The sequence below is a fragment of the Pituophis catenifer genome, unplaced genomic scaffold (genome assembly GCF_029215685.1).
Source record: "Pituophis catenifer annectens isolate HBS135680 unplaced genomic scaffold, rPitCat1.0.hap2 SCAF_6, whole genome shotgun sequence".
Lineage (NCBI taxonomy): Eukaryota > Metazoa > Chordata > Lepidosauria > Squamata > Colubridae > Pituophis > Pituophis catenifer.
Genome location: NW_027256886.1, coordinates 45,967,617 through 45,980,323, shown reverse-complemented (window position 1 = coordinate 45,980,323; position 12,707 = coordinate 45,967,617). Strand labels below are relative to the sequence as shown.

The window sequence follows — 12,707 nt, the reverse complement described above, 5'->3', positions numbered from 1 at the left end:
AATGTTTTAATAGAAAGGAGCCACAACTTCTCTGAATATTCATAGTGAATAGGAAATATATTAGCTCCTTCCCCCTCCCAAAAAAACCATTTAAAACTTGCATCTTATTTCATGATTCATCATGTGTTCTGATTTAAAAGGTCCCTATGAAGTGGTTAGTAATTATGGAAACATGTGAATTGCATTTCCTTGACTTAGCACAAAAAGTGCTTGTGCTGTACTTGCAACTAGACTGTTGGATGTCTATTAATTTTTTACTTTCTTTCTTCACATGTGAGTAGCAATGATATGGATTCCATAACAAAGAAAAACAAGCGGGATGGAACTGAAGTTACAGAGAGACGTAAGTATTTTTTAGAAATATTAGGACCCTTACGTTACTGTATCTCCCACTTTCAATCTTGGGGAAAAGCATATATCTACTTTCCTCCATCAATATGCATATATTAATATATAATATTAATTAATATGCACATGGTGTAATTAATTATGCCAAGCTTTCTGGTTGAGAATTCTGAGAGTTGTAGCCCAAACATATCTCTGACTCTAGGCTATTCAAAGTATTATAGTAGAGATGGTTAGTATGGAGCGTATAGGCATCACTGTATCCTCAAATACCTTTTAGGTTCCATGACCCATTACCTTTTTTTTTTTTTAAATAAAGATGGTTCTAAAGTCGCTTCAAAACAAAGTGCTAATATTTAGCATCAGCATTTTTCTCAGGACACCTCTGCATTCAATAGGTAATCTTAGAAAATATAATCATATAATATGTCAATTACCTTGTACTTTAGAAGTACAATATATCTATTGCCCTTTCCTGCCCCCTCCAGCAAGTCAAAGGAACTACTTAGAGTGGAGTAAGTAATTGAAAGAAATCTCACCAGTTTCCCTGTTTAATAAATCAGAATTTAGTAACTTTAAACATTTATCATTTTGTTATGTTTTGTTAAGAATTGTTCTTATATAGAAGTGTTTTCAGATTTTCTCTAAATTTCCAAAATGTTATTTGTGGAATCAGTCACTAATGTTCAAAATCATTTTGAAAGCAGTACATTTATTCTCCTCATTTCAGTCTGACAATTTTGAAAAACAGCCTTTGTTCAGTGAAATACTAATTGTCTCAGCAGAATTGGTACACTAGGTTTCTGGTACCTTATGCCCTGTAAGTTTTTATTTTATTTTATTTTATTTTCTTCTTTTCTTTTTTAATTTATTTTCAGTTATTACAGAAACGGTTACCACCAGATTGACATCTCTCCCTCCAAGTAAGTAATTGTGATAAAGTGTTTGCACTGGCCATGCCTATATCCCTGCACCTTATTTTTGGAATAGGTTAGTGATGGCGAACCTTTTTGGCACCAAGTGCCCAAACTGGAATGTGTGTGCGCGCATGTATATGCACATACTCTGGAGCTCCGGAAACTCAAAGACCAGATGGCTGGTGTGCATGCGTGCGCCGGCCACCTAGTCTTTGGTTTTTGATGCAACACATGTGCACCGGCCAACTGGTCTTTGGGTTTCCGGGGCTCTGGCACACGCAAAGACCAGGTGGCCAGCGTGCATGCACATGGCAGAAACCCAAAGAACAGCTGGCGACATGGGCCCACAGAGAGGGCCTATAGAGAGGGCCCTACATGCCACCTCTGGCACGCGTGCCATAGGTTCGCCAACAGGGAATAGGAAAAAACTATCAAACTGTATTATAGGTTGTCTTTTTTTTTTTATTGAAAAAGTTTTAAAACAAACACATTTTCCCCACAACCCCCCCTCCCAACCCCCCTCCCCCTCCCCGACTTCCCAGAGCAGAACACAAGGTATTTCTGTTGACCTTTAACAATAAGCTAAATTGCATAACCAATCATTAAACTAACACCCCTATAAAAAAAATTTCTTAACCCCCCATATATAAAATCCTATTTCTTAAACATAATACTTCTAATATCACTTATATAACACTTATACAAATAAAAGAAATCATTCATAAGCTATTTGATATTTTTTGGTCTGATACTTATTTTGTATATAATCAATCCATCTTCTCCAGTCCTGTATGTACCTTTCTTGTGTGTGATCCTTCAGATATGCTGAAATTTTAGCCATTTCAGCTAAATTAGTTACTTTCAATATCCAGTCATCAATAGTAGTCAAAAAGTCCTTCTTCCAGTATTGTGCTACCAACAATCTTGCTGCTGTTATCAAGTTCAAAATCAATTTAGTCTCTGCAACTGTACAGTCCGTAGTTATACCCAGTAAGAACAACTGTGGAGTAAATTTCAGTCTCTTTTTAAGAATATTCTGCATGATTATAGGTTGTCTTAATCCCTTATATGTATGTATGTATGTATGTAGCAATAGCAATAGGACTTATATACCGCTTCACAATGCTTTACAGCCCTCTCTAAGCGGTTTACAGAGTCAGCCTATTGCCCCCAACAATCTGTGTCCTCATTTTACCAACCTCGGAAGGATGGAAGGCTGAGTCAATCTTGAGCCTGGTGAGATTCAAACTGCCAAATTACAGACAGCTGGCAGTCAGCAGAAGTAGCCTCCAGTACTGCATTCTAACCACTGTGCCACCAAGGCTCATGTATGTATGTATGTATTGGGGTGAAATGCTGAATTAACGCTCCAAGTCTTATTCAAGATAGAACATTGCCAAACACTGTTTGGTTGAATATTTTGTTCTTGACATTTTTAATTTATTTCATTTTGAATTACTGATAATGGTCAAATATTGAGAGCCTAAACTATTACATGTCTTTGGTGCATCTGTTTCAATCTCTTGCCTATTCTGACTCATAAACTGTTTTCTCTGACAGAAGGAGCTGGTAGCAGTGGACATAAATCAACAGGTTATAGTGGAGGGAGCAGTATGGAAAGGAGGACATATGGTCATGGCAGCAGTTATACTACAGCCAGTAAGTGGTTTTCAATCTGAGAGCAAATAAGAGTTTGAAAGTGAAAGTCATACATGGGAATGGAAAGACCAAAGAATGGATGGGTTAGCAGAGATGCTGACTGCTGGAAAATGTCAGAAGTGGGGAAAATGAGACACTCTTTTGATTCTTTACTAAAAAGTGATTATCATAAAAATATAAAGATACAATTTATAGATATTGGGTAGCATTTCTTAATTGGGATGATGAGGTTTATTTTCACAGGAAATGCTACCATTCATTAGTAGGAGACTGACGTACAGTGAGTCAACTATGCCAAATGTTCATTGAAATAATCAGTTTTAACCTCCTTCTGGATCTGCAGCTGTATGTGCTTTTAGGGAGAAAGCATCCACAGGGTGGTGGCTATGACAGAGAAGGCCTGCTGACCATCTCACCAACATATAATCTCCTATGCAGTGAGGCAATTTTGAACAGGCCCTCTCTGTTACTAGACTGAATAAGCAGATTTAGTTCCAGCAAGGCATTACCTGATGGATTTAGGGCTTTAAAAGTAAGGACATTTAGCCAGGGAATCTACTGGCAACTAATGCAATGTATTTCATTCATTCTATCCTGGCAGGGTTACTGCTGTATTTTACACCAGCTGCAGTTTCCTATTATTATTTACCCATTGTTCTTATCTTGATAGATCTAAGTTATTCTTTGGTATGGAGATCTGACAAAAATCTAAAGATATTTAAGGATTTTGACAAGCCTCATATTAAATAAATTATTCCAAGTATGCCTTGTGTTTAATTATGCCTTTAATACTTAGGTTGAAATAGTGTATGCCCTTCATTGGTTAAATTTGCATAGTTAGCCAATAAATATCAAAGTTTCTGTTTTGAAGCTGTTAGAAATTGAAAACAAAATTGAAGTTGCCACCAGTAAGAAACCACAATAATTATATAAACATTGGGAAGCTGGAACAATGGTTAAAATGTGTTAATGGATTATTTTCCAGTTTCTGTTTTATGCTTCAACAGTCACAGTTCCCTTGTTTTTAAAAAATAGTATTTTAAAGCTTAGAAAGTGAGAAAATCTAACAAAATTATTGAGCTAAAATTCTTCCGAAACCTCTTAATAATTTTAGATCAGTGTTTCTTAAACTTTTTGCTCTCAGAATGCCTTCACACTTACAAAAATTATGGAGGACTCCAAAGGATGGGCTATATTTATCTATATTTGCCATATTATAAATTAAAATTGGCACATTCATAAAATATTTACTTATTGTATTGTGTAAAAATTAAACCCATTAGATGTTAACATAAATAAAATACAGTCGTTTTCACAAAAACATATATTTTAAACAAATAAATAATAACAAGAGTGACATTATTTAAATTTTTTGCAAATATGTTTAATATGTGGGAAAAATCATTTTGATTTTACAAACCCTTAATAGGATCTTGAAGACACCTCAGGGCCTTGGATCACACTTTAAGAAACAATATTTTCGAACCCATAGAGACTTCTGATAGCATTTAAAAGTATAAAGTTAGAGAATGTTCCCATGGGGGTAATATATTTGTGTAGTCGTATTGTATTTTGTATCATGTTTCATTGATATGTTTGTTTTTAGCCCTGACTACTGTGTTTGCTGTATGTGTTTTTTAAGTGTTTTTTTATTTTGATAAAGTTAATAATAAACAAATTTGGAATAAGATGACTGGTAATCAGAGTGACTTTAGGAAAAACAGATGTTAGGACATTGTTCAAAATAAGCAGATGCTACTCAGTCCTTTTGAGGAATATGTTAAAAGTCTTATTCAACAGCAGTATATATTATATATCAGGGCTGTCAAACTCGTGGCTCGAGGGCCATATGCGTCACATGCTGGCCACATCCACGCCCAGTTTAGCAAAGGAGAAAAATGTTGTGATACATCACAGGATGCCACTGTGACGACGCGAGTTTGACCCCTGCTATATATCATACTAAAAGTATCTGTGTTAATATATATTATCTGCTATATAAATGTTATACATATTACTATATAATTAGCATATAACAACCAGTATCTGTTACCTGAGATATAAATTCCAATGAAGCATAAATCTTTATTACACTTTACATCAGACAGCTCACGTATAAATTAATTTTTCCTGGAAAGAATTCGCTGGGATTAAAGGGGTTTAAGAAAAATTCACATTTTTATTTGTCAAAAATCTGTTGTTATAAACCTATAACAAGTATGTGTTGTTGAATATTTTTATCAATGTATTTTTGCTCTATATTTTGTTTGCTATATTTAACACAGAAGTGGGCCAACAGTTAGTGTCTACTGAACAACTTTTAAGTAATTCGTGTTTCACAGGCTAGTCACTTTCCAAGTGTATTTCGATTGTAGGGTGATCTTTCTAGAATTAGAGAGATCAAATTCAGCTCATTGTGGCTATCTAGAGAAGACAAACAAGAGGGCAGTTAAATGATGAAAAGACATCATTCCCACACAATTCAGTCCACCAAATGTGAATCTGAGGAGGTTTTGTTTCATCTCTAGGTGGGAGTGCTAGAATGAATACCTCCTCTTCCTCCTACAAGCAAGCCACCTCTCCTTCTTCCACTCTTACCAAATCACCTGGCTCCACTTTTGAACGAAAAACCTATGCTACCCACCATCCAGCATATGAAGGTATCATAAAAAGAAGCAGGGTTAAATGATTTTAAAGAATTTCAAAGGAATCAGGGTTAGGACAATTTTAACTGATCCTAACTTTTCTTAGGAACCAGATACTGTATGGCTTGCTCTTTTCAGTAAATTTTGGATCGATCTGTTGTTCAGTAGAACAGTTCCATTCATGATCTTTGCAGGCATTTTCATTAAGATATGGATTTCTAGCATAATATTCCAATGATGATATTAATTCATCTCTGTTTCATTGAAGCAGTACACTCACTTCTGCTGCAGGCTAATTAATAAATCTTCTGCATGTGTTCTTCAGACATAGTTTAAGTTTCAAAGTAAATCTCTGGATGCTTTATTACATATTATAATATGATGGAAATTCAGTATGCGGAGTAAACTACGTAATAATGTTTTCAAATTTCTTTTAATTTAAAGTTTTCTTTTTCAGGAAGCTCCAGTGCAAATTCCTCGCCAGAGTTTCCACGCAAAGATTTCGGTACATTTTCCATTTTTGAGAATGACCTTAGTATCAGTATAGATACTGAAATGAATTAAGAAAGTGATGCAGATTTGCCTATCTTTCTTCTTTTCTGTTCTAATGATAAAACTGTATTCCTTTTGCAACAATTGCTCAATAAATGCTATTGAGCTACACTTCTAAATTCCATTCGAGGCAACAAATAAATGAATATGCACACCTTTTTATGGTTTTTATTTAGAAAAAACAATTCATGAAATTCTTGCTTATTCACTACATTCATGGCAAGTTGTTTTCTTGCCTAAAGTTGGAGGAACCCAAGCATCAATTCATTGTACCATATATATTCAGCCACAAAGGCAAACATAAAAGCTATTAATAACAAATGAAGAAAAAGTCCAAAAGTATCAACAGTAACAGTAACAGTACTTTGTAACTCAATAAAATAATGCCTAGAAATAGCTCTATTTAAAGCTAAATAGGGATATATTAGCTGGTATTGTTTTGTTAAGGCAAGATCTGAACACCTTCACTGAGAATCTAAATTGGTTCATATATATTGGTTATTTTACATATGTATTTAAATATAAACTGAGCAATGTTGCTGTTAGTTTTTATTTATTTATTTATTTATTTATTTATTTATTTATTTATTTATTTATTTATTTATTATTGCGATTTATATGCCGCCTTTCTCCCTGGAGACTCAAGGCGGCTTACAAAATGACAAATTCCAATACAAATCACAATGAAATAAAATTAAAATCAGCAACCCTATTAAATTTTAAGTTTAAAATTATGACAGTGTACCCCCAAACAGATCAGTTGAGTTGACGGAAGCGCCACATCTTCAGCTCGCGACAGAAGGAAAGAAGGTCGGGGTCTGTCCTGAGCTCGGTGGACAATCCATTCCAGAGGGTTGGGGGTCCCACAGAGAAGGCTCTCCTCCTGGGGGCTGTCAGCCGACATTGTTTGGCCGATGGCACCCTGAGGAGGCTGACTCTGTGAGAGCGCACAGGACAGTGGGAGAGTGGCTGGAGATGGTCCTGCAAGTACCCCGGGCCTAAGCCATGAAGTTTTAGAGAATTACTCTCTCTTTTTTTCGCAAATCAAATTTCAAAGTATGATTTTTTTTCTTTTATAGGTTCTTCTGCTACTAGGGGACGAAGCCAAACCCGAGGTAAGATCTCCTATGTATATAAAATGATACGCTGGGACACAAACCTTTTCCTTGTCCCAAACTATCCTTTAATATTTATTCCATTTGAAATTTGGATTGATATTTGGAAATGCAAGTTGCTGTTCAAAAAAATTCAAAGAAACTGTTGGTATTTGTCAAAGAGAAATTGTCTAGAATTTATAAATATATTTTGAATTTATGCTGGAAATATGAACAATATGAAGGGACATTTTGACATATATGGCTGTGTAAAAAAGCTAAAAAAGTTTGGATATAGATACAAACAGTAATTCAGAATATTTTAAAAACTAATGTACAATTGAAACCAGAGGCTTTTATTTTGGGATTGCAGACAACTAAAAAAAGTTATGGAATTTGTTTTTATATATGACAACTGTAGCATGATTATCATATGCTCAAAAGCAGAAAGGTTCAACATTACCCACAATATAGTGAAGATGAGGTAGCTCAACTGATTAATTCTTGATTAAAGAAAAGACAACATCTACACTAAAGAGGCTTCTGTTTGACCAGAAGTCTCTTATAAAGTTTTTACATGAAACTGTGTGTGTGTGTGTATAGTTATTATATATATAGTTTCTTTCTTTCTCTCTCTCTCTCTCATATATACACACACACAACCACATATGTCTTGTAGTTTTGATTATTAGAAAAAAATTAAATAATAGAAAGAAGAAAGCCTTTTTTGCAACCATAGATGTTTTTGTAATTATATTTGTATTTGCTTTTCTTTCTATTTTCTATTTATCTTTTTTTGCACTTTTGTCTTTTATCCTTCTTTTTCTTACTTATTTACTTGGTTCTATATTAGTTTTTTATTTTTATCTTTTTAAAAAAATTTAATAACACTTACTGTATAAGAAAAGAAAAAAAGAACATTGAAATAAACTGAAATGACCGGGTTTGCTTATCCATAGGAAATTTATCAGTGAATATTCAGTTTTTCCTCTCTAGTTTGACTGTACAGTGTTTATTATCTCAGCATTGCTTTTTGCTTTTGATTACTTTGCCTAAATATACTTCGCTTATGATGCTTTAAGTTCAATGGCCTTTAAATAATTATACAATATTACCACATAGTCATGTGGTCCCACACTTCAATAGTATCATCAGACTCTTGGCCTTTGTCTAAAACTGAAAGTAATTCCAAACACAATTTTTCTAGCAACTCTTTCAGAAGATAGAGAAAGGAAAAATCACTGGTGATACAGGAATTTCAGCAACTGAACTATTTCCCAATATCTAATCAATGCATCCCACAATATACCTAAAAACAGAGTGCTCTTTGTTTTCTTTTTTACTTCTTTTCTCTGAACTGACAGATCTGTTCACCAATAAAAGAACTGAAAGATGGACATTGATAAAACTGACTTTTGAATCCTTATCAGAATGGGAACCCACAATTTCAAGTAATAGACAAGTAGCAGGAAGAAATTGAAAAGGAAGAAATCAAATAGAACTAAATATAATGAACTATTAGATCATGTTCATCTGTAGCTTTGTGGAATATCTTAAAATTCAACACTAAGCACTGCAGCTTTAGGATATCAGATAACATCTCCTACTTTAAAATGAGCCTTTTGTTTCCCTTTGTCTTGCACAGAGAGTGAAATCCGAGTGCGGTTGCAGAGTGCTTCTCCATCAACCAGGTGTAAGTGCTATAGCTGTTGTCTATGTTCCTAATTTGAACAAAGGTAGTTGCATCTTTGATAAACAATTCATAATTGTCATCAATAATCTTTTTCTTCAACTACAATTCCCCGCCCAGTATGTTATATAATACTTTTAATCATCAGAGTAACCAGTTGCCCAGAAATGGGGACTAGAAATAGATAGCAAGAATAATTATAGTGGCTACTGAATTATCGATAGCATGATCATGATAAGAAAAGAATACTAGTATTGAAAAAGGCAGTTAACACAGACTCAAGTTCCTTCTCACTTAATGTTCAAATTCAGGCATCCATTAAAACCTCTATCATTTGTTTCAGATCCATCTAGTGATCAAAATATAAAACCTCTCACTTACTATGGTGATTCATTGATTTGATTAAGCAATTCATTGTACTTTCAGATGCAGTATATATTCCTAGTATCTTTTTTTTCTCCTTTAGGGACAGAACTGGATGATGTCAAGCGACTCTTACGGGGAAGTCGATCAGCAAGTGCTAGCCCTACACGTTCCCATTCAGGCACACTCCCTATTCCAAAGAAAGCTGTTGTTGAAACCAAAATGGTGACAGAAAGCTCCCAATCAGGTACTTGTGCTGAATTTAATGAACTAAGGCCCATTGAAAAGCTTGAATTGCTGGGGAAGCTACAGGTTTCTATTAAAACAATAAGGAAGATTCTACAAATATTCTTTAGATCATTGAGGAATAATAGAATGATAATATGGGAAGGGACCTTGGAAGCCTTCTAGTTCTATCCCCTCTTGGCTACCTAAATTTTGCTTAAAAACCTGCAGTGATGGAGCATCCATGTTTCTAAAAAGCTTTCCAGCTGCTTAATAATTCTCACCATCAGGAATTTTTTTCTTTCTCTCTCTCTCTCTCTCTTTTTTTTCTTATTTCAAGATTGGATCTTCCTCTGTAAAGCTCCCACTCTTTGGTTCTTGTTCTGCCCTTGGGAGCTATGCAGATTAAATCTATAGTCTCTTTTTGTGGCTATTCTTTAAGTATTGGAAGATTGCTATTATGCCCCCTTCCTCTTTAGTCTTTAGGCTCAGCATACCCCTACCTATATCTCATTTACAAGCCAGAAGAAATTATTTATTTATTTATTACAAAAAAAGTCTTCACTATCAAGGCATTCTACTAGTGAAGCAAATGACATAATGGTATCTACTCACATTTTTTGTTCAGAAGCTAACTAGTATAGTAACTTAAATATAAAGAATCCTTCCCTAAAACCTGAGGGTAGTAAGTTATTTTACAAGTACATAAAGCCATGCTGCTTAACATCTTACTATTGATTCTCAGCATCAGTACCTGAAATAACTGTTTCTCTTTGCCAAATGGTGGAACAAGCCCGTTCTGTTCGTAGATGAAGGGAAACCCTAACCCATATCCCAGTGGTGTCTGATGAGTGAAGAAAATGCTTGCAAGAAGATGAAACATATAGCAACCTGCCTCAAATTAAGCTGTAATGATTAAAATTCCTCACATAGAGATTTTACTTCCTTGCCTGGACTTCTGAGGAAAAGGTTAAACTAAATGTTTTTGAATGGCAGCCAGACCCTCATCTTCAGAACCCAGACTAGTTCTGCATATAGGCACTAGAAAATTATGCACAGTAATGCAAACTTATCTCAAAATGCCAGATTCTTGCTTCCCAGCAAATATTGCAAAGCTGGGTTGTTAGCAATAAGGTATCGACATTGTGTTTTTATTAACATTAGATAGATAGGTAGGTAGGTAGGTATATAGGTAGGTAGGTAGGTAAGTACATAGGTAGGTAGGACAATCCCGCTCCTCAAAATGGACAAAATAGACAAGTCAAAATACAAAATATAAAAATATTTTGTATTTTGTATTTTGCAAAGTATATTTTTATGTTTTAAGCAAGAACACCATGTATAACTATTTTGATTTTTCACATTTTAGAAGTTATGATTCAATTTTGGCAAAATGTTGCATATTAGAAATAAGGAAAATCTGCCTTTTTTATTTATTTCATCCACCTTGCTTCTGGTCATCTTCTTTTTCTCTTCCACTTTTCCAAGCATTATTGATTTCTCCAGCAAGGACACATAATGAGTCCAAAATATGATAATATGAGCCTGGTTATGTGTGTCTTGAGTGAGCATCTCTGGATTGATTTTTTTTCTATGTCACACCTGTTTTTTCCAATAGCAAAGTTCAAAAGGATAAATAGTCTTTTTCCTTGTTCATCAAAACTCAACTTTATTTCCATGAGACTAGAATATTTACAAAATTCAGATACCAGAATTTTACAAGTTGTCTTATCTGGTTTAAATGAAAGGAACATAAAAAAAACCCTCATTATATATTATATTATATTATATATAATATTAAAATCCAATTTGGGATAATGGTCTTTGATTTTCCTCCAGTGTCAGGGACTTACGACACAACAATCTTGAATGCTGCCCTCCCATCATACATGTGGTCCTCCACCCTGCCTGCAGGGTCATCTCTTGGTGGCTACCATAACAACATGACCCAAAGTTCATCTTTGATCAACACTGCAGCCCATTCTACTGGATCAGGTATGCACTCATTTATTGAAGTCTCTACAATGCTGGGCTACCAAATGATGCCATTCATGCCTGGTCCTAGTATTTAGAAATTTTGTGGGTCTGGATGAGGAGAAACAGACTGAAGCTCAATCTTAGCAAGACCAAGTGGCTGTGGATATTTTCCCCCATTATCCTGGTGACCTTTCATTACTAAACTAGGATGGGATTGTACATCTCTACTCAAGACTGGTGTGCAATCTGGAATCTTCACAACTCCTGCTCAAGGAACAGAGAGCAGCTGTGGCCGAAAGGGATTTTATATTGATTCATACTCAAAGGTGCTTTTTCAAAAGGCAACTGTTTTTTCTTGAAGATGATTTGCTTCTTATCCAAGAAGCTTCTTCGGTTTTGACTGAAGTTCTGACTTCTGCAGTCAGAATTGAAGAAGCTCCTTGGATGAGAAGTGAAACATCTTCAAGGAGAAACAAAGTCCAGTTGCCTTTTGAAAAAGTACTTTTTGAACAACCATGACCTGGATGACTGAGAATCACCATAACATATTGATTCATGCATTTAACTGTTCTACTATCCAGTAGGAGGCCCTCTTGATGTTAATTTATACCCCAATCAACTAACAAATGGACTACTGCAATATGCCCACATGGGGCTGCTTTGAAGGCGACTCAAAAACTAAAGCTTGTCCAGAATGTGGTGGCATGAGTTGCAATGTGACACCATTATTCAACAAGCTGCACAAGTTACCAGTTGACTTTTGGGTGAAATGAAAGATGCTGGTTATCACCTGTAAAGTCTTTCATAGTACAGGGCCAGTTTTTACTTGATCAGCTGTCTCTAATAATTTCTTCCCATCTGATAAGAATCAGCAGAGTGGGTGTCTTCCAAGTCCCTTCAATTAAATAAACTATCAGAATGGTATAATGAGAGCCTATCTTGAATTTTATGGATGCTGTTTGAAAGCTTTGATTTATTAGTTGCTCACTATTTTGATCAAAATAGAGCTGTCAGGACTTTGGAAAGTAAGGAAGGCTGACTGGAGATGTGTGTAAAAAGGGTTGTCATTTAATAAAAAAGGAACTGTACATGGGAAAAATGGACCTGATGAGAATCTTCTTATCAAATGTTTCCCATGCTTTCTTTAGGAGCTGTGACTTTTTAAACTGAGACCCAATACATCTGAGGGTTGAAAATGTAGACATGAGTCCACCACAAACCAAAGTTTCAGTACTGGTGG

General features: G+C 35.0%; 1 protein-coding gene across 1 annotated transcript in view; it reads left to right on the top strand.

The window, feature by feature from the left end:
- Window positions 1-288: 288 nt before the first annotated feature.
- The window catches only part of COL17A1 (collagen type XVII alpha 1 chain), a 65,271-nt gene continuing 52,852 nt past the window's right edge, over window positions 289-12,707 (top strand). Inside the window, exons 1-9 of the mRNA XM_070944983.1 lie at window positions 289-343; window positions 1,224-1,268; window positions 2,823-2,921; window positions 5,450-5,581; window positions 6,024-6,071; window positions 7,198-7,233; window positions 8,858-8,905; window positions 9,369-9,512; window positions 11,330-11,485. Coding sequence (XP_070801084.1) covers window positions 289-343; window positions 1,224-1,268; window positions 2,823-2,921; window positions 5,450-5,581; window positions 6,024-6,071; window positions 7,198-7,233; window positions 8,858-8,905; window positions 9,369-9,512; window positions 11,330-11,485 — 763 coding nt within the window. The remainder of the gene's footprint in view (window positions 344-1,223; window positions 1,269-2,822; window positions 2,922-5,449; window positions 5,582-6,023; window positions 6,072-7,197; window positions 7,234-8,857; window positions 8,906-9,368; window positions 9,513-11,329; window positions 11,486-12,707) is intronic.